Raw genomic sequence first — 23,194 nt, 5'->3', positions numbered from 1 at the left:
TGTTCTACCAATTTGGAAATGTTTTGTGATTTATCAAAAATAATTGCATTCTTTCTCACAAATTATTTTTTCTTTCTTATCTAAAACTATCTAAACTATCTTATCTAAATTGTAGTTGTAAAGAGAAACAGGAGATAAAACAGTAGCTGTGTTCTAGGGATGTGTATTATTGTACTGAATATCCCAAATTCTCATTTCATTTCCCTGAAGCTACCTCTACCTCTACTGCTCAAATTTGAGATTGGGAGGGTTAAAAAAAATTTAGGGAGGGGACATTCCCACCTGATAAACTCATGTGAATCTGTAATTTCTAAATTAATAGGAGCAACAGAAACAACAAAAATCTACCTGGGAACTTTATCCATGCTAATTCTTTCTTAAGAAACAAATTTGGTTCTTAATTGTTAATTAAGAAAAGTGGATATTGGAAAAAGTTCAGAATAATAAGATTCATGTAATAGTGTTGAGTAGGTAGGGCAGAATAGTGCATTTATTTACCATTTGTAGGTTATCACATATGTTGGTTCTTCACTCTGTTCTATACTGTTGCTTTTTGTGGGGAACCAGTGCTGGACACAGATAATTGCAGTGTCATTAATTTAGAAAGAAGCTTTCAGATGGAGATGGGGTGGGAAAAGGATATTTCCCTGTTTTGTAAGCTATTTAGGATAGGGACTTTCTTTTGCTTCACACAAGGAAATGGTGTTCTGTTTCTTGTGGAGTTCCTTGACCATTGTTTCAATGCAAAGCAGTAATGGCTATGTTAAGAATAATCTGTTTTATCTATGCCTCTGAGTCTGAAGTCATCCTATGCCACTAGAAGGCAATATAAAAGCTCTGCTGTGTATAACTTCAGCGTAGTTTGCCAGAATGACCGCAGTATTATGTTTATACTATGCAGATTTTCATGAGGGTGCATTCTGATAGCTGAGTTGCTGGCCTGGAAAAACAGTTAACTGCTTTTCATCCTTAACTCCACTGCTTTTCATCCTTAACTCCAGTCTTTGATTTGCGTAGTTTTGGTAGTCCTTCTAGATCAGCTCCCACTTCCAGGAGAAGTCCAAAAAAAAAAAAAAAAAATTTAATGTGTTTGGCAAATACTTCTTGCATAGGCCTGTTTATTCTAAAACTGTAGTAAATGTGCTTCCCAGTAAGGTATTGTTGAAATGCAGTAACTGTGACACTGATCACAGCACAAGAGAGCACTAACCATCAGTGTGGAGGAGGGCATTTTAACCTAAAGGACCTGGGCACTGCTCTTGAGAACAGGGTCAGGAACTGCTTGTGACACAGAGAGACTTAGGAACTTCTCATTCCAAAGTCTCAAGTACAGTAAAATGTATTCTGTATAACCTTTGCGTACGTTTCTCTTGCTTTATTCTGAAAAGCTTTGTCTCCAACTTCTGTGGAACTACTAGGCCTTTTTTCTGGTGAGTGGTCAAATAACCAGATCACCAGAAGACTCCTGTGTTCTGTTTTTGCACTGGAAACTGCTGAAAAGCAATGCTTCACACCATGTTTGTACTGTGGCTATTACAGCAGATTCAGTTGCCTAATATTAGTGCTGATAAGCAGGTTAATGTAACTTTGCAAAGAACTCAAGTAACCCCTAATGAAGCTTGCTTTCTTTCCCTTTGCAGGTGGTTAGTCGAGTGGCAGCTCAGCAAGGATTTGACTTGGATCTTGGATACAGGCTACTGGCAGTATGTGCAGCCAACAGGGACAAATTCACTCCAAAATCAGCTGGTAGGAAAAGCCTTTTTTTTTGGTCTGTTACTGATTCTTGGATGGTCATATTCTGAGTAAATGCTACCTGGTACTGTCTTGCATTCTTTAAAAACCAAAACCAAAGACATGTTCGGTGGTAATAATGCTGCTGCTTTTAGCATTTCAATGCTGTTCTGAGGATACATGACTTGGAAATTCGTATTTTCCCCAACTAGTGTTGTTCGTTGCTCCATTTGATCTTATAGATGAAGTGTTACTTCCAGAAGCACTGATGTTCAGTAATTTCATGGTGGGAATGAACACACTCAGCCCCCCCCCTCCATCTTGGTAAACAATTGATTTTCTGTTGTGTCAACCTCTAAGTCTTTCACATTCATTCTGCACTCCCTGATGTATCTATTGCCAAACTTTTATTCCTTGACTGCATATGTATGTGCAGCGGTACCATGGTTTCTCTTACATCTAGTCATTAACTTTTGAGCCAAAAGTAGGTGGCGATGCTATTGCTATAGTATTAAGTAGCCATTTTTCCAGTATTTTATTGCAATAATCTGTTATAGGGCTCTGATCAAGTAGCAATATTTGATCATGATGTATTGCCATTACTCCACTGTATAGTACAAGTAGAAAATGCATTTTCGGGTCTTTCTTCTTCTCACGTGTTTGATTTAACTGGAGCATTTAATTCTGGTTCTCCTTTTCTTAGCTGATGAATGTCAACATAATGTGCACTGGCTTGGAAAACAGAAAGATAACTGTTCCATTCTGGAGTGAGCATGGATAACTTTTCTGCTTAGTACTAAACTTCTCTGCAGTCCCCGCTTGAGAAAATCAGAAAAGGTTGCCTTCTTCCAAAACAGTAATTTGTAGTCATCTGATTGGATGTTAACATTTCTTTTCATGTTCCTTTTCAGTTTTTATCAGCCCCAAAATTCTTTACTCTTGGCTACCTTTTGTCCTAAGTGCTCTAAGCAGTTCCTTGTGTAAAAATGCATCAAGGCATATTCACTGGACTTACTGCTTTATCTTTTGTATGGGAAGGGATTGTTAATTCTACTAAATGTCGAATAAACTGATCTTCGACTGGGAAAACTGGGTGGAAGGTAAAACATTCAGTTGACCAGGCACAATGTCCTAGTAAGTTTCTCCGTTAGTTATCACATCTCTTCTTGATTTCTTTTTTTTTTTTTTTTAAAGCTTGTCAAATGAGGATTTCCAGCTATGAGTGCATTAAGTGAGACATTAAAACTTTATTTCCTTTGAAAATATACCTATTAAAAGTAGTCATACCCCCTTTCTTGCCAGTTCTTCCTGAGGTGTGTCTCTGTCAGTGTGTTAGTGAAGGTGAGGTTGTGAGTCTTTGGAACTTTGCATGTTGTAGTCCTTTTCCTTTAAGGCCTGGATGAGACCATAGTCTTGAAAACTGCTGGTCAGTCATCAAGTCCTAGGAAAGCCCAGTGTCAGTGTTTGATTTCTACCAGTATTTACTTTTTGGGAATATATACTTTTTTTTCAACTCATTACCCTAGCAGTCTGTACAGATTTCAGTCTTTCCATTGTTAATTGATACAATCCTGAGAAAGCTGATAATGAAATCATGTGCTCTTCTCCCAGTGTATTCTAAAAACCTTCTCAGTCCTTTGTTTTGCTTCATATTGCCCAGTTGCATATACGACTAATTTGTTTCTAATAATCTTAAATATTTGATTTCACAACTATTTCAGTTTTACCATGTATACAGTTGTTTCACCAGTTATTCCCAGGCTTTCATCATGCCCATCCACACTGTGTTTTTAATGCTCTTATTGTCTGTATTACTCATATTTTGGGGCATACCATAACATATTTTGTGAAATGTCATATATAGCCCCTACTGTAAGGATGTCGCGTTCACATACAATCTGAGAGAGCAGCTACAACGTTGAATGGGCAACTTGAAAGACTCTGACAGGTTGCGATTACAAGTATGAGGTCGTTTCAGACCATCCTGGCTGTTTTGCAAGGGTTCATTTCAACATCTGAGTGTGTTAACATTTTCTGATTTCTAAAGCAACAGTGGCTCTGCTCCCTCATTCAGTTTTTGTACAAATGTTGAGATTGTGTTTTGCTTTTTCTATAAACAGTGTGCATCATTGAAAACTGCCTTTCATGATTTGCTTAAGTTCTTGTCAAGGATGCTTACATGTTGTTTTGAGTAACTCATTCTTTTTTCTGTTACATTTATTGAAAGACACCTTCAACACTTCTTCCAGTCACTTTCCTACAGAAGTCCCCTGATGTAGATATCAAATGGCATTATTTCTAATGAATAAGCATTTGGTTTTCCCTTCCTCCAGGCTTAATGGGAGTTTACAATGGTTTGAATTCATTCTTCCAAGTATGAATTTAATGCTGCCAAAGGGATCACTCCGGAAACATTTTTAATCCATGTTGTGCAGTGTCTGACATTCTGAAATGTGAGGAGACAAAAAACTTTTCTAATTAAAACATATTTGAGTAGGTAAACACTGGGGAAAATATTTGAACCAAATCCTTTCAAGGGCCATCCACTATTAGTACCTCTTTACAGTTTAGGACAAGGCTTGTTGACTCTTGTCCCGCAGGCTGGGATGCCTGGGGTGGCCTGGCAGTGGTGGCTGGCAGGCTTTGCAGCTCTGCTGTGTGGAGCAGGCAGACCATCCCAGCCTGATGTCCCACAGGTCTGCTGGTTTGTAGAGGCAGCTGAACCAGTGCAACTGTTCCTGTTCTCCAGCAATTTCCAGCCTGAGCTTGCTCAGGGACCTGTACTGGCAGAAGAGCTTTTGCTGGTACGGCTCGTTTTCTGTTTGACTGGCTCCCTAAGCTGGCTCTCTGCAGGACCCCAGGAGAGCAAGGATACCCATGGCAATGCCCAAGGGTCTCTGTTATCCCTGATGGAAGAGCGCTGGAGCCTGAGGCTAGAGGGCAGAGCAGCCAGCACCAAACTGGCTGAACTCTTCGGGAAACTCACACCCCTGGCTCATGCAATTGGCCCCGCACTGTTTCATCCCAGTTGGTTTAAACCGTTTTGGTGATAGCTCCCTGCTAAGCTGAAGAGGTTGAGGCGTGATTACAGGGGCTGCAGATGGCAGATCTCAGAGCACAGGCAACCATGGGGGAAGTGGGGGAAATGAGAGGCTGGAGCCAGGTGGGACAGCAGACTTCTCAGGTGGCACAACCTCAGCCAGGGGAAGGTGGGGGAACAGACCAAGAGCTGTCAGCTCCTTAGGATTTCCCATCCAGGACCATTTGGTGTCCCAGAGACAGGGTTTGTTGTCGTGCTTTTTTGTCTTGTTTTAGTTGACCATAGAGATAGTTAACAATGAGCTAATACAAATTGTTTTGGAGAATGCCTTGAGGGGAGACTGGTGTGGTATGAAAAGTATTAAAAAGTTGTCATGTGTGCTTTTAAATAGTGATGATGATTTAATGACTGTGCCTTTTGTCTCTGCTCTCTGGTGTTTCTACCTGAAATAACAGCTGTGTCTCCTTTTATTCTTCTTGCCCATGATGCTGCATCTGGGCTGCTGCCTCAGCAGGAGTTCAAATACAGCGTTTCCCACCCTGACGACAAATGACAAAGCCTTTAAAAATATGTGTCTCTTCTGGTGACAGCTGCTCCCCAAACCTTCCACAGCAAATTCCTTTACCTTGTTGTGACACATACAGGGAATGGCCCAGCAGGTTAGCTGCCTGCTCATTTGCTTTCAGACTGCAGCAACCTCATTCACTCTTAGTATGTGAGCACATGACTGTTTGCGTATTCCAGTTTTTCTTCCTTAAGCCTGAAGAATACCTTTCTGAATAGTGCTTGCATGGACCTTTTCTGAGTGTGGTATCTGCTGCTTTTGTCCTTCCTGTAGAAGATTTTAAGTGATTTGGTAGCTTTATTTTAAGGTCTGCTGTTCAAATAAAACAAGAGTTCACCGATCAGAGTGTTTCTTTTTTAAAAAAAAAAAGGAATAATTTTCTGTTCTGAAATATTTTTTGAAAAAATACTTTATCGAGCTACTGAAGTTCATTGCTGTTGTAGCTACTTTTGCTTTTGTCAGAAGGCCAAGCTGAGGCCAGACAAGGGGACGACAGGATGAGATCATACAGGGAGCTTTGTCAGGAAAGGACAGTGTTCAGTATCTCTGTAAAGAGAGAGAGGGAGGAAGGAGCCTGAGGGCAGAACTGCGCAGAAAAGGTACTTTAGCAATCACTGAGAAGCTACAGCAAACAAATGCTGTGATAGCTTGGATGGGCAGCTAAGTGTTAGATGTTTGATAGCAGAGATAGCAACCCCTTTTTGATACTGCTTTGTTTTCGGTCCCTTAGGCTCTGCCTGGTGTGCTTTTGATTTTACTTTTCAAGAGCAGTATGAATAATTTTATATGAAGCATAAACTAAAACTTCATGGTATTTGAGGATTTTACATTATGTTTTGTTTATTTCTTTACCTTTAATCATTGTAATATAATGGTAAAATAATAGGGCTGTTCTTAGTGGATCTGATACCAAAGCTGTGAATAAATTGGACCTTGGGTTAACAAAGGTATTTACAGTGAGAGTACTGGCAAATGGTGGTGTTAAAACATCACCAGACAGGATACTGAGACCTAAGGTATGTCCTGATCAGGGTATGTCATCTAACATGTGCTACTGCCTTGTTTAAAGCAACAGTATAGATTGGGCAAAGTGTATTTGGTGTATTATCAAATCAAATTTACAGAAATGAGAGAAAAGAAGAAATGAGGCTGCAATATGAATGAGGAAAAGGTAGAAAGTAAGGATAACCTCTAGATTATGGGGGACCGTAAGGCTAGATGAACACTTTGCCTAAGTTTCCAATAATAATGCTCATGTCATCTGTGGAGACAAGGCAAAGTGAGGCGGCTGAAAGGATTACAAGTATAGAATGGAAATTCCTACAGCCGAGGCTGATGGCATCCCTCCAGCTTGAAGGGACTGAATGATCAACATGCCTGCATTTGGAAAGAAATAACATATGAATTGTCAGTCTCATGCCTCTCACCAAAGATTTTCAGCAAATCAGTCAAGTCAAAATGGTCTCATATGATTGGAGAAGAAATACAAATGCTGTACTTGGGAACGTGGCTGATAAGAAGAATGGGTAGGCAGCACTGTGAGAGCAGAGTAGAAGAGCTTGGCTTGGGTTGTTCATGAACTGAAAGCTGAGCAGCGTTATGAAATGTATGTAAATACTAACAAATACACAACTTAAAACAAGAACTAAGAAGCTACAGGACAGTGTTAGCACAAAAACATATAGGTGTAAATTGAATAAATTCTTGAAATAAGGAGGAAATTCTGAGCTATTAGGGCAGTTGTGTTTGGAAAAGGTTTTCAGTTAGTATGACAGCAGAGAGGGAGGGAGCAGAGAAAGGGGGAATGGAAAATCAGACTGCCTTTTTTAAAGATAAAACTCAATAAACGTATGAAACTGACTGTATAATGTGGTTCTTGGTGTAGTTGGAAGCCGGTTAAGAATCTTTTATCTGTGTAGTCCTAATTTCTTGCTACATTTCCATGCAGCTGTCTGATCCAGTGGTATTTAGTGTCCTAAAACTGTCCACTTGACACTCTTCATTAAAATAAAGGCATCGTTTTCTTTTAGCCATTACCTTCCAAAACAGCTTTTGATGGAGAAGACTGGCTACATTTCAGGTGGTCTCTAGGTTCACTTCCCAGCTCTTAGCACAGATTCTCACTGTGTGCCCTTGGCCGCTTTGCTCTTTGTTTTGTAGTGTTGTATCTTTGAAGCAAGGATAATATACCTTTCACCTCACTTTTATTTGTCTGGTTTAATTAAATTCAATATTATGCAGGACTACCCCTTCCCCTGTAGGTACATATCCGGTGCAGTGGAGCCGTGGTTTCAGCTGGGACACTTATGCTTTGTTATCATACAGATAAATAATTCTGTTCTGGAACATATATTGGCAAGATACACCTTTGTGGCAACTAAGGCTCTTTAGGAAAAAGATTTATAGTATGGCTACTACAAATAAATGAGTAAATAATTCTGACTTCATTCAGATTATGGGGTTAGTTTCATTAGTTTCTGTTAATGAAGTCGGCACCTCCCCTTGACCAAAGGGAAGCACAGTCAGTACTGTTGCTTAGTGGCAAGTAGCATTAATTTGTATCTGTAGTCTGCGAGAGCCACACTTACATTGACTGCAGAAATGGGGATCACAGGGAAGGCACGGTGGACTCTGCCCATTTGTCTTGCCCATGAGTTTACTCGGAACAAAACTCTGAAAGACCTGCAGTTTGGCAAATTGTATGCTGTATCTTGACCCTCTGTCAGGTTGGCTTGACATGCGGCAGAATTGTCAGGAGTCAGCTCTCAAACATCTCAAGATGGAGCATCTGAAGAGCCTGCAGAATGAGAGATGCTCTTCCCCTCTGGGCCTTACTTGTTCAAGCTGTTCCTGTTCCCTTTCTCTGAGACATCTGTTGCTGATGCATTTGGTCTGCCTTCTCCTCTTGGAATAAACACGATCATACCTGTGTCAGACTTTCATTATCCTCAGGTTGGCAATTCCTCTTCATCTTTAATGTGAGTTTTAGGGCCTCATGATATATCTATGTAGATAGGTATTATTTTGCTGGAATGGAAATTTACTTCCTTTTTGGCATTCACTACTCTGTTGTGCACTTGAACACCTATGTTTATAAAGGAGGTTGCATGGCAGAGCTGCTGCTTCTTTATTCTGTCTAGCCAAAATATCAGGTGATTTATCTGGCCTGTTCTTTTTGACGTTTGACAGGTTCTTGTTACCATGGTACCAATTCTGACCTCGAGAGATGTAGCAGTAAAACTCTGTTGCCAGGTTGGAACATTTTTGCACTAATGCCTTTACTGTAGCACTTAGGAAAATTGCAGAGACTCAGCTATAGTAACAATCTAGGTCTGCTGTTTTCTTAGTCTGTGTCTTGGATTTTCATGAGGCTGGTACTTACCTGAATGCTTACTTTGTTGTGGATTTGAACTGTGTAGCGAGTTAGCTCATCATGCAATTCCTGGGCAGTATCTTTTCCTAGTGTGCATGACACACTTTCACTTGGACTAGAACTGGCATTCTCCAGAGAAGATTTCTGTTGATTTCTATGACTGTTTTCTGTCTTCTGCTTAAGGGATCCCATATGTGCTGAGAGCAACTGAAAATCTGGTCACAGAGACAGACAAGAGCTTGGTCTCAGTATGAATTTTTATGTTTTATTTTCTGTTTTTGTTTTGAGTAACATGGCTGTCCCTCTGAACATGAGGTAAGTCACAAATGGAAGCTAAGAAGGGAGGCAGCTGTGAAAACATACATATATTCATGGGAGTGGAGAAAGCAAACTCTTCAGAATGGCATTTGCCCTTTACAAGTTACCTTTTCTCAGCTTACAGCATGCAGTCCTGAACGTGTTCCCTTTTGAGCTGCAGTGCATTCAAATGTACCTCACTGCCAGTGCTCTTTTATCAGTCTTGTGTGTCTTGGAGGCATTCAAAGAAGTTCATGAGGAGTCCAGCTATGAGAACAGTAACATAGCAACTTCCGCGGGAATTGGTAGCTTTTTTGCTGCTGGAGGGCTGAACAACCGAAAGCCTGAACTGTGCGAACAGATCAGATCATCAAGGTCCAGGACAGCAAGTTCACTTCCTAAATACAGCTGAGATTCCACTGGTCAAAATCTCAGATCCATTCCTAATTCCTGCAAATTTGTCTGTGGCAGGTAGTCAGCTTGTTAAGAAAAGTTCTTGCTCCGAATACTCTAAAGACAACACTCTGTGAAACACACTGCTCGGTAGACAAGACGTTATATGTAGTATTTCTCTTTAAAAAGAGAGATTTCCATACTGAGAAGTCTTTCTGAATAAGTGTTTTAGTGTTTCATCTTTTTTAATGCTCAAGTACACCTGTTAAAATATGCCAATAGCAAGGTATTTACATAAGTGCTATGTGATAAAATACATTTATTTAAATATCAGTTAAAGAATAATCAAAGAATCATAAGGATTCATCATCATAGATTGTTCTAATTTGTATTAGTCTTTGTGCCTCTTCATGAGAAGGAATTCAAGGAGAAAGACCACAGAATAACAGAAAAGGGATTTGAAGAGAGCTGTTAAGTAATATATTCCCCAAACCAACACGGTATTGTTCCTTACAATGTGTGCTATTTTTCTGAGAAGTTCAGTAGAGGTTAGTATGTTCATGTTTGATAAGGCTTCTGGATTGTCTCCATTTTATGGATTCTTTTTGCCTCAACTTACTTCAGTTTCAATAACACATGTAAAGAAAACCATCAAATTGGCTTTTTTCTACAGGTTTTTTCGATGCTGAGGTAAATACTCCCTTTTTATTTTTTGGTAGTCTGATTGGATATCTGCAAGGGTATTTGTGTCTCATTGTGAACTTCTATGAATACCCTAATAAATCCATACTTTCCTTATTTATTCCTGACACTGTATATGCTAAATCATGTTTTTGTAGCAGTTATCAGTAACACCTGATTTGAGGAATAAATGGAAGAAATAAGATTTCGCTCAAAAAAACCCCCCAACATGAAGTTTAGTAGCTTAACTATAATAAAACCCAAAAGGTGTGAATCTGAAACTAGAAACTTAAGTTGTTTTGAATTTTATTTCTGTTACTTAAACCAGGCTTTTAGGAGAGTCTGGATGTGAAGTCTAAGGAGCAAGTCTATGATGTGTCTCTGCTCCTATAAGATGTCTCCCTAGACGTAGTTGTTGGGGCTGGGCTCATAGATAAGATTTGCTAATGTGCTGGAAGGAAAAAATTATCAAGCATTAAGATGCCTGGATATTGTGCAGTCCTAAGCAAATCTCTTTGACTCTTTTATCTGTCTGTATAGTAGGTATTGCTGTTGTACCTATGCTTTGTTGTTTTGAATATGTATTTCTTCCATGCACTGTTACAAAGGACCAGTGTTCCTTTGTATTTTGTATGAACTGAGTATCTGCTTGACTTCAGAGTGTCACTTTCAGTAAAACTTAAAGTAGTAGCATTTCATACAGAAACTTAGCTTCTGTGAAATATGTGATCAAACTAATGGTTAAATGCAATGCCCTTCAATATATTCTTTATTTCTTTGAGAAATGCCTGCATTTAAAGTGTGCTGGGGTTACTGATTTTAGTAGGCAGAACAAGTTACGGCTTTTTAAATCTTGCCTGCCTGTGGTGGTGTTTCCCAAAGCCACGTTTAGGGCTCTCTAGATTTGAACCTGCAGCCACAGACACCGATTCCTGGATTCAGGTTCACAGACTAGTTTAAAATGTGCATCTTCTGAAGCAAGCTCTCAGAGGAAACGTAAATTTAAACATTCTTAAAGGTAAGTATTACTGACTTGGCTTTGAAGTCAGTAATAGAAGGCTGAACAGGGGCTGCTCCTGAGGAGATAAATTGAACACTGAACATCTGTGTACAAAGCAGGGTATTTCTTTGTTGTGCGATAGTCTCCCCTATGATTGTCTGGTCAGACCCAAATGACATTAATCTTGCTCACTCTGGAAGATATTGTCTTTCCATCATAGAAGAAACAAATGAAATTATTTAGTGTATTTACTACAGAAGCAATTTCAATTAAGGCAAAGAACCAGAGAGACCTCTAGGTTCTCAATGTGAAAAATGACTCACTGTTGGTCTGAAATGAGATTGGGAGATGTAAATTGTTGGAAATTCGTAACAGTTGCTGTTTCCCACTGGGAATGTTGGAGTGGTCCTTGAAAAGCCAGATACCATTGCAAGCAATAAGGGGGTTTTGCTTTAGAGGTCTTCTAGTATTACAGCCAAATCTGTGTGTTTGAAATAATTAGCAGTAACTACAGTAACTCTGACTTGGCCGAAGGAAAAACAACAAGGTATTGGAGTTGTCACTGTTGTGCTGTCTTGAGAGCAAAAGCAAAGACTTCAGGTAGATTTCTGTTAGAACCAGATTTGTGTAAACCTCCTTTCTTTGTTCTGTTATGACATCTAGCGTGCTTTACAGGACAATAAGTTGTTTTTAAATTCTGATCTAAAATTTAACTCAATTTAGCTAAATATACATCCGGTACCTAGGGTGAGCATCATTGTGAGCTGGAGAAGGGCTAGACTGACGTTGTGGTCTAGCAACTGTCAGAAAGAAAAAACGTTCTTCCAAAAGAGAGAGATTCTTTTTTCTTCTTTCAGTGTATGGAAAAATTAATAGGTAAAGACAAAGTCTTTGGTTGGAGCAAGTTCTGTGTTCGTTTGATTCTTTGCAGCCAAATACTGCTCCCAACTTGCAGTGATAGAGAAAGAAGGCAGAAGCTCCTTAGCCAAGGCAGTGGCAGTACAGTATGACAGCTGCTGCTCAAGGACTTCCTGCCTCTGTGCCACTCTTAGTTATATCAAACCAATTGTGTGAAGCTGCATGCTTGGTGTGGGATCTGGGGACTGATCTACCTTTTAGAGAGTCTTGATAGAGGGTTGGAAAGAAGTGTTGTGTTGCTTGTTTTGTTTAAGCCTCCACACAGAGTCATTCAGTACCTCTAAAGGCACAGAAAACTGTGGTTTGAAACAAGAATAACGTCTGAGAGCAAAGTCCTTAAGCCTGTGACACAAAGTTGGTGGATCATCAAACCACTGCTGGACACTTAAGGGGATCCTTTGGTTATTGATTATAAGATAACTCTGACACACACCAAAATTCAAACTTAGTTCAAACTGAGTGAATTTAGTGCTAATACGAGAACCCAAACCATGTGTCAGGGCAAAGAAGTCAGCTGAGCAAAGTTCAGCAGCCAGTCTTCCTGTAGAGTCCTTACTAGGAGCTAGGTGTCAAACAGACCTCAGTCCTTATGAAGGACGGCAGACTGGTTTTCAGCATCCCTTTAGAACAGCTACATATGCAGAGGCATTTCAGCAATTTTCTTTTTTTCTTTGATTGTAATGTGTGGAGTAGCAAACATTGAAGGTGATGTTAGAAAAACAGAGGGGAAATCCGAACTGCCATGTCTGACTTGGCACAGTCCCCTTTGGTTTAGTCAACGCTACAGACTGCCAGACTTCAGCAGTTGAAAGTATGTTCTGTGTTCCTCATATTTTCTTGATCTGGTAGAATTCACATCTTCGTACATCATGTGTGCTTTCACTCAGAGTGGAAGAGCCAGAGTCTCCAACTCTGGGGAGGGTTATGTTTTCAAATCAAGGGAGAATGGGAAATATATTGGCCCCACATTTAATTAAAACTTAAACTTGTCAATCAGATAGTCTAAAACTCTGTAGAAAGATGATGATGACCTCTAAGGATAGTCTTCAAAAAGGTAACACTGATACATGGCTGACAGTCTCTGCATGATACAAATCATGCTGAAGCGGAATTTTGTAGAGAAGAAAATAAAACTGAACTGAGGATCTGGAAGGAATGTGAGCATATATGTGCATCTGTTGTGAACTAAATATATTTGGACTGTGGTTTGAAAACATACTGGAAACTTGGAATAGTCAGATATTAATTATATATGTTGCCCCATGAAAGGAAACTGTTTATTCTGCAGGTGCCATTTAGTCTACAAAGGTGAAAAAAAAGTCTGTAAAGAATCACTGTTCTATTGTTGTATTTATTTGCATAGGTGATGTTTTTATCTGCCTTTCATCTCTCTGTCCAAAACTCTTTACTTATCATGAGGTCAATGAAGCTATAAAGGTCACAGGGAGATTGAAAATATAAAGCTGTGCTTGAGAAAGCGCATGTATTCAGAAATAGCTGCCTTCTATAGCAATGTTGGAATTACTTTTTAAGGTTCCATGTCTAGAAGCATTATTTGTTAGCAATGCCGTTTCTGAACATTAAGTCTCCCCTTCTCTGGAGAGAAAGCCTTGATTGCTGGCTGCACAGGATGGTGAGAAATTGTGGATTCAGTGTTTCTAGTGTGCCCAGACCAAACATCATCTGTCCTACACATTAAACAGCGTCCATTCTTCTGGCAGCTGTTTGTAAATTTTTAAAACAGTAGAAGAGTTGAGATGAAAGAGTTGAAATAGGTCTATTTGTTTTACTGATGCAGCAAAAAGATATGGAGCAAAGAAGGGAGAGGTCACAATATGGGAGCAGAGGAAAAGGATGGCATATGCCTGCTCTGCCTGCAAAGCTGGCAAATTCTAGGCAAATGAATTAGTGTCGGAGAGCCTTTTTAGGGTAAAAATAGAAATTTTAGCATGAAAAAATCTAGATGTGTCTAGGAAAACCTAGTCATATGGTAATGCAAAATCCAAATGGGAATGAGATAATGAAGTTCTATGAGATCTGCAGGTAATAATGTGGTTCTCATTATGGCATGCGCAAGTTAATAAGCAAATAATACCCCCATAACTAAAATTACTAGCTAAATGAAAGTTTTCCTACATCTCCTTCAACCCCAATGTTGTCAACCTATCTTAACAAACTAAATGGCTTTAAAAGAATTGTATTAGTTCTATTACTTCAAGCATATTGCTTTAATAATCCAGCTGGTATGTTCTTATTCTGTTCTGGTGTCTCCATATGCACTCATGAAGTAGACGCATAGCTGGCTTCTTTATATCATCAGCTTTCTCTTCAATGTAATTTGAGGCTACATCTTTTTAACTTTTTTCCAGTGTTCTTTTAAAAGCAGAATGTTAGGTATGTGCTAACAGTTCTTGAGTAAATGAAGGACTAGCCATCTCACTACATGCACAGATTTATAAGTGGGGTTTCTGAAAAATCACAAAATCAATGGGATTTCTGCTGGATATTTTTCAAAGACCTGTTGGTATTTCAGCTGTGTATTTACCAGTAAAATTAATGCAAACTGCATAACAAATCCTTTGCTATTCCAGTTGCTCGGCACAGCTTAGGGACCTGACAGTCGTTCCATTAGCATGCACCCCAGTCCGGTGCACCACAGTAATCCCACCATGTGTTGCAGCATCTTGGTACAGGGGATCAGGGAACCCTGCAGTGAGCTTTGTAGATGAGGATTGTGATAGACGACAGAGAGTCTTCAGAAGAAGTACTCTTCGGGGTTCCTTGTTTATTTTGAGTAACTCTTCCTGTAGTGTTTTCCATAGTGAACTCACTTCTTGGTTTTCTATTTTCCTCTTCCCCCACCACTGCTGTATCCTTCCAAATCCACCTTTAATTGTGGTGTGCTTGCAGTTAATAAATGGCTGTCATGTATTCCAGGTTTTAAAAGGCCATAAACACAAGAATGGGCTGAAGTATCTGAGTCAAAAGGCTTGTTCAAGATGCTATCTGTGTGGTGAATACAATTGCATGGGCATGTTAAAAGGCATCAGATTTTCCTCTAGTGGTGTTTATCAGAGCAGCCTGGCAGGAGTTGGGGCTTTGATCTTGCTCCTCTGCTCTGGTGTGTGTACTATGAGGGCACCTAGCTGTCTTTTGACCTCTGGGACTTGAACTGTTATTTTTGTTGTCTGAATGAGTGGTGTTCATGTTCTCGGCATTCTTCATGCAGGGTTTGTTGGGTTTTTTTTTTTTTTTAGTTTAATGCTTTATTATTTTGTGTTTGTTTTTACGTGACTTTAAAATATCCTGGATATCGGGACCTAAAAGCCATCATTCAAATGAACAACTAAGACATTTACAGCAGGCTCTTCCACACTGCAAGAACTAATAACAGTGAAAAAAGATTCCTATATAAAACTAATTTCTCTATGAAGTAGCTGCTTAGTCGTAAATTTTCATTTATAGTATGTGGAGCATGACTTTTTGCTCTTTATTTACATAAATGGAAAAGGATTTTCTATCTTTTAAAAAAACTGACATAAAAAGAAAGACTGGACCACCGAATTTACAGTATGAGTGAAATAACTCTTCCTCTCTGATCATTTTTCAATCATGAAATTGTCATTATTCAGGAAAGCACTTAGGTCTATGCTTATCTTTTGAGACATGCTTAGCCTCTTTTTGCATGTTGGGGGTGAAGATGAGTTGTTTAACTGCATTCCTGAATCAGAACCTTAGCACTAATCCTTCAGTCACTGCAAAGAATAAATGAGGGGCAAAGACAAAGGGCCAAATTAAAATCAACGAGATTCTATTCAGATGGGCTCTGCTTCGGCAAGCACATATCTAATTATAAGCACACAAGTAGGCTTACTGACGTCAAAGTTAATTAAACTGCTTAAATTTAGGCACATGCTTAAATTCTTTGCTGAATCAGTATTTTTGAGCCAATGAATAATAGGACATTGCTGGTCCAAAGCATGATTTTGTGGATGGGAAGGAGTTTAAATTCCCCCTTTCCTCCATCAGTTCTTCTGAGGTCTGCCTGCTGGCATTTTATTTGAGGCACGGTGGTGAAGGCATGTGTCTGTATGTTAAAGTTTCTTAGAGTGTTTGCTAACAATACCCAAAACATGACAGCTGGATCTCTGGTATTTTTAAGGCACCTTTCCTCCATGCAGTATGCTATGCAGTATGGCAGGACTGTGCCCAACAGAGCAGTCTTTTCAGCTATGTTTTTTCTGATGCCACCCTTACGAAATTAATCCCTTTGTCCAGTCTCTGAAAGCCACATTAGTAACTAATTTTCATAACAAAACTAGAAATTAAGAAAGCATGTAGATGGAAGTATTACATGAAGAATGCCTGTCAAACAGAAGAAGTTTTGATTCCTTTGGTTTCATGTGTTATTTTAATTTATGATGTCATAAATAAATAACCCATTATTTGTTGGCCTTGAAACATTAAGTGCCTAATAAGAATTTCCCCTGTAGGAATACGAAGGACAACATGATACTTCTTACACAGAAACGCACATACGAGCATTTCAGCCACATTTCGTAAATGAACTGGGGCTGGTTGTGAGCTTTTAACTATGCTCCCTGCCTAAATAACACAGTAAAGTTGCCCTGGTGTACTAGCAAGGGATTAATCAGGGGGGTTCACTGCAAAAGATCAGATTTCTTCCACTTAGTAAAACTCACGCCATAGGGACTTAGGGGCTGCAAAGGAAGTTAATAAAGTTATCAACAGCAATAAGTTCAAAAAAGAAAAGCAGGTAAGAGAGCTAAATAAATCTAGACTTGTGTTTTAAAAGGTACTCAACATTTCGTTCATGTGTACGTTATCTTCTAATCACTGTTTCCTGGTGATTGCCTGAGTCTAAAGCTTAAATTTAATCATCTTCTTTAAGATACCAGAAAATGACCTGTATGGATTTATGTATTCATATGTTTGTGGTTTCAAAAAAAATAATTGCCTTCCCTCCTGATGACTTCTGCATCAGTTTCACCAATAGTGACTGAAAGCTCTTGCTTTTGGAAGAGTGCTCCCTTACCTGTGCCTGCTGCCTTGCCGGAGAACGGGTAACCTTGTAGTTAGTATTTGGCTGTATCGTGTAATTTATTTCATGCTAGTTAGCAGCTATATTCACAGTCTAGAGTAGCATGGTCTAAGAGGTGGCTGGTAAGTCAAGTTGGACCTTCAGTTTGACTTGGTTCCCTTTGCTAGGTAAGGTAAAGTAAGGAGAGAGGGAGCAGCTCTTTGAACAGTGAATGAGAGACCGTTCTCTAACGAGAGAGCTGGGCTACTGTCGCTGACAAAGCATCAGCTTTCCTCTCTTGGGTATCTCCCACATAATCCTCCTCTTTCCCGTAGCAGCTCGTCATCTTGCCACAGGTCAAGAGTATAACCTGTCAGAGCAGCTACTGCAACTGCTGAAGTTGCGTGCATGGAGTTAAGAGGAAGGAAGCAGCCCATCATGCAAGCAGCTTTCTCATGAATATACTATAAATCGCCTTTTTTTCTGGACATCATCTCAGCCAGCAAAGTAGAAGAAAAACTCAGGCCTGAATGGTGGATTTTTTTGACCATCTTTTTTGTAGGGTATTCCTTGACTGCATCCCATGTGTCTCCCTAAGATGATGATTTAATTAATTTAAACCAGGATATTCTTAATTTTTTTTCTGAGATTTTTTTCAGTCATATCTCCATATTTTGCATACTAAACAGGATTAAAGTGTCAAACTATATCCAAAACACTCATCATGATAACAAAAGGATCAAAGTGGGGGCACAGCCATTTAATATGTAGAAGTTGTCTAAATGGATAACAGGATATAGTAGAACCTGTAATAAAATCGCCTAAGTGGGCAGATTTAGTTATGATTAGAGCGTGCTGTTGGAGGTCTTGAGTTACAACTGGGACCTTGCCAAAGACTTGTCTCTCTTTTCTTCACAGCCAGCTATCTGGATTTCCATTATCAATTATCCTAGATGCTTCAGAGGGATAGCGGGTAGCTGTTAGAGCCATGAGGCAATCTCTTGTTTGCATGAGGACTTTGAAATCTTTGTTTGGAAGCATCTCAAATATAAATATAAATATTTGAGTTTGTATATAATTGAATTGAAGAGAGAAGAGAGTCATTTGCTGACCACTAGAGAGAGTTCTTTGAGGAGCAATTCCATTTCCCACTCTTCATTCTTTTCCTTTTATCGTCTTTCTTTTTTCTGGGGTTGCTGTTAAGGGACAGTTAAGAACAAGTGGTATGATCTGTCTTTCACACTTACAGTGTAGAGAGCAAGGGCAAGAGGTATCCCCTAGACTCTAAGAAACAACGCTAATCTCTTAAGTGCTTGTTGCAAACAACCATCCGAAGTGTACATATATGCAGGGTCTGTGCAGTTTGCAGTACTCCCGCTATCAGTAAATAACATTTTCATCAAAAAGGCTAATCGCACATTCTTATTAGAGGCACTGAAGTATCTCCAGAAAGCATTGCTTTCTGACCTTTGAAACTGTTACCTCCAGGGCAGAGTGAAGCAGGATATTTGCCTCACTATTGACTGTGACATTTCTGTCCTAAAAATAGATCACTACAATCCCTTTCTGGTTCAGACCGGCACCCTCTATGGGTATGTAATAGTCACTCAGGTCCTGATTTTCAGAGGTTTTGCGTAGCTGGATATGCCAGACAGAATGCTAAAGCCCCCAAATTGGGCTGCTAAGGTGAAAAAAGAGGAAGGAAAGTGCCTCACTAGGTTTTAATTTGCTGTAGTACAGAAAATGTGTCCTGTGGAAATCTTTAGCTTAATCTGAGTGTGCTGAGATCAGAGATGATTAATCCACTTAGTGGATCCTTCAGCAATGGAAAGTGGCTGCACAAATCTATGTAAACCAATGGATCTTCTCTATTGCCTCACTTTACATAGTTAAGAGTTATTATGTTCTTATCTACAAGCATATGGGTTTATTCTGCACCATAACAAATGGCATAGCTTAATAGCACTTACTATCAGTATTTTAAGTGTATAAAATAGATATCTACTCATACTACTTACGTTCTCTGGATGTCTTTTATACTCTAGATGAACTGTTGATTATATTTAGATTTTTATTTTTGCACATGCTTTGTCTATATGCAAAAATCAAGCATTTTTATGAATACATTCTATTTCCTGCTAATCTTGATGACTGTAAAAGGCACCAAATGTGAATTTAAACTGGACTGGTTGAAAAATGTTAATGAAAATGAAAAAAGTCATAATGCATTTTATTTATTTATTTTCCAGCCAACACTGTTAGTTATCCAAGGCCATGCAAACAAACATACTGATCCTGTTTAGCCAAATTCATGCTGACCTTCATGTAGTTGAGTTGCTCCTTTGATATTGGTGTTAAATAATAACATATGGGAGTTAGTGATCATGGGAATACTGAGAATTAATCTTTACAGCAGAAAAAACTCTTTTTCAGTAGGATGTTCAGCTTGGGCAAGCTGACATGGTTAGGCAGAGATCAAGTTTCCTCTCACTATATCTGTTTGCCTACCTACATCTTAGTCAGATCACAGGCTAAATCATTTGATAAGTCTTTCAGTGTTTTCAAGAAGACTTCATCGGCTTTTGATGTTGGGGAAGACATATTTCCCTTCAGTGCCCTGGGAAAGAACTGGCACACCATTTCAGCTTAGAGCAGCACAAAGAGCTGTGTCAGATCCCTTTAGAAGTGCTAAGAAGACACAGTGGGAAGCGGAAACTGTAACAGTACAGTTCCTCGGGGAGGATGAAAATGGCATAGGGGAATAGTCATTCATATAGCTCAGGCAGGTAAACACAAGCGCTTGTGTTGATCCACCAGTTACCTGCATGGAGGATGCTTTTAGTTGAAGTTCTATTCAAATTAGCTGTGGGACTAACCTTTTCTGTTTGCTTGTCATCTCGGAGAACTGTTTGCTCTTCTTCTGGGGATGGAGAGAAAGGAGGAGAGATCACTGTGTTACAGAGAAGATATGCTCATCGCTTCAAATCTACCTACTGCTTCTGCCCTGCTGATCTTTTTGTACTACAAGAAAGTCATGGGAAGTCTGTAACTTTTATGCTGAGGAAACACATTCTTCACATTAATAAGCAATTTCCCACAACAAGTAGCAATGGGAACTTTTGGGTTCTTCCGTTGGAAAGAATGATACTAATTGTTTTGCCATAATAAAGTGGCTAATAGGAGCTCCTTCCCCACATCCCCCTTTTTTCAGGTCAGTGTGGCACATTCCAATTTGAGTTTGCTTCAAGGCACAGGAGGAATCCCTCATGGAGGGGGAGGGTTGTTTTATCACGCTCGAGCGGGCAAGCAGTAAGCCTTTTGCTTTCTTCAAATACCTCAGTTTCAGAGTAGTTGGGAGGATTCTGGATTTCCCCCCACGCGCTCCAAAAATGCAGCATTCTTTGTTTTTCCACCACAAATGAACTGCAACCCATAATCTCTGTACTGAGCAGAAGTGATTAAAATAGTGTGGAACAGATGGTTTAAAAGCTGCTCAAGATTGAATCTTTTGCTATTTTGTTTCTTGAAACAACTACATTAGTTCCTGAGTCAGCTTTGAGTGGGCCATCGTAACTCATTGGGGACGAGCGAGCATACTTGTTTTTCTGTCTTTGGCTGCTCATTAATAGCAATTCATTTAAAGGGGGGCGGGGGGTTTAAACTTTTTTAAAAGATCTGTATGTGCTACAAATTGGGGTAACGCATCGTTTTCATGCAGGACAAAAATGGAGTTTTTCCACAGAGCTTTTAACATTTTTTTTTTTCTTGGAAATTGTGCTGCTTGTGTTTGGGTTTGTTCACTGGAGGGGAAGGCCATGTTTCGGTTGTAGTACTTAGAGAACAAAGGTACCACAGTACTTTAAATGGTATGTGTTTTTGATGCTCAGGTTGTGTGAGTTTGACGATCTATACACATTGATTTGTACAGAGAACTTTCTAGACAATCTCATGGTCCAGAGACCTCTCGTAAAGCTGTCAGCATCAGGTGTCCTCTCCCTGCTGTTCCAGAGGAACAGATGCCTTCCACTGAAGGCTTAAGACCAGGGGACTTGCAAACAGTATGGAGTCTTATCCTCCCCAACGCATGTTGTGAAACAGCGTCTTCCTCTTTTGTGCTTTTTGTTCTACCTTTTTGTTTTTTTAAGCTGTAGTCTGTAGTTCAGATCAAAGGAAGATTTTTACTATTAAGCCAAAGCATGTCAGCTATATAAGTGAATGTATGACAGCAGAACACACCATACTGGCCTCTAGTCTTTCACATCTGCCATGGAGCCACGCCGGTGGTTTTCTAGGTTGCCAATTCTGACAAGTTCTTTTGATATTCCTAAGTACCAATAGTTTATTGGTGCTACTTACAGTGTATTTTACATAGCAGTTCTCTGCTCTCAGAAAGTAGGTCAGAAGGTTTGGCATCCCCTTGAGGAACATTTTTAGAGATCAATTTTGTGGACTTAGAGAAATATTTATTGGCCACTTAAAAGTTTTGTGAAACCTTGTGATTTTCCTCTTGTACAAACCTTGCATTTGCTGAGCCATTACCATTTTGTTGTCTTGATCCTAATTAAAGTTTTCAAACAGTAAGATTCCTAGTGAAGTAACATTTATTTTTACATATTTGATAATGCAAAAAGTTCCAACTTTGACATTCAAGTTGGGAAATAGAATGCTACCTGTGTATAGCGCCCTAATAAATGACTTCTAAAAAGGAGGGTAGCAAAACCAAGCTGCATTTGTATTTTTATTTAAACATGCTCTTAATTTTGTTAAGGTTTGCAGTTTTAAATTAGCATTTTAGAAATTTACTAACAGTCTGATTTCTGTAGATGGTGCTCTGTTTAAGCAAAGCAGTTTTGAAAGTCTCACAGAATGATTGCTGGAACTGACTCTTATGGCCATCTCCCCTTATGTTCATGGGAACTGATCTGTTTGGCCACCTCATTTTCTGTTTTCCTCTCCTACTATAGCAGCTACCCAAGGAGAAAAAGCTTAGCTGAGTACTCTGTCTTGTCCAGGCTCTTCTGTGAAGTAAAGAACCTGGCTTCTGAAAGATTTAACTAGAATTAAGGAGGCAGCTCAGTTGCTCAAGTCTGGGGGGTACCACCAGCAATGCTGTTGCAAATTAGAGACTTGAATTCTGGAGAGACTGTCCCCTCGTTTTTCTTTGTGGAAGACTGTTGTATATGCTGCAGGTGTATCACCAAACCTAAGTTACTGCAATACACCTGAAACATTACTCAGTCCTAGTGGGTCTCATCTAAATATTTACTCTCTTTTGCTTTGTTTCCCTAAGGGATTAAAGGCTTGATACTAAATTGGGTTTTATTCCCTGTTTTTTTCCTTCAGGGGATGCAGTATCTCTTGTTGGTCAAACCTTGGTTACTCAGTTGATAGACTTTATATCTCCTAAAGTACCAATTTTTTTCAAAGGGAGAGGAAGACAAATGAGAGGAAGGATTTTGAAGGTTCTCTATTGAAACTTCTGGTTTTGTTTATTTTTTTAATTCTCCTAAATAAGCAGTCTGGGAAGTGATATAATTGCATACACTTTGAATTTCCTCAAGGCTCTGTGTGGTCTTCATCCAGCTTCTCAGATGTTGGCTACAGATGTTTAAAATCACTTCCTCCCAATTAAACATCTGCTCCGAAGTGACAAAGGGTAAGACCACATATGTCTGAAAGGCCAAGGTATGTGCAAACAGTTTTGTTTAGTAGATATGACGGAAACTTTTTCCCTTGCTTTGGCTTTTAATGCACAAATGGTGAGAAATTGCTCTGCTTATTGAACTTCATTGAAGAGACTGAGTGCCGGTTTTAAATACACGTTTAAAAATGTGCTGCTTCTTGTTGATCTTCTGTGTAAATCATTTGGATGTCTCTTATTCAAGGATGTCACTTGCTCTACTATCTAAGGGTTATTTGCTGTCCCACTTGGGATTTTTTTAGATCAAAAGTAGTGACGTGAGTTGATCTGGTGACTTTAGTTGGAGGGAATATGAAAAAACTCAAATTTTTTTTTTTTTTAAACTTGGTGCAGTATGGCTGTCGTACCAAATAAGGATTCACGTAGCAAGTCTCATCCTTTGATCACTCGATGCATAGTGGTCTTTGCCTGGAATGGCAGCAGAGTAGATGTATGCAAGAGAAGACTGACTATG

At 39.4% G+C, this 23,194-nt stretch overlaps 1 protein-coding gene across 1 annotated transcript in view; it reads left to right on the top strand.

Moving 5' to 3' along the window:
* Positions 1 to 23,194, top strand: part of ZMIZ1 (zinc finger MIZ-type containing 1) — a 159,031-nt gene that overhangs the window by 28,902 nt on the left and 106,935 nt on the right. The window contains exon 3 of the mRNA XM_059821143.1: positions 1,641 to 1,746. Within this exon, the coding sequence (XP_059677126.1) occupies positions 1,641 to 1,746 (106 nt within the window). The remainder of the gene's footprint in view (positions 1 to 1,640; positions 1,747 to 23,194) is intronic.

Source organism: Gavia stellata, chromosome 9 (assembly GCF_030936135.1).
Source record: "Gavia stellata isolate bGavSte3 chromosome 9, bGavSte3.hap2, whole genome shotgun sequence".
NCBI lineage: Eukaryota > Metazoa > Chordata > Aves > Gaviiformes > Gaviidae > Gavia > Gavia stellata.
This window is presented reverse-complemented; position numbering and strand designations above follow the sequence as displayed.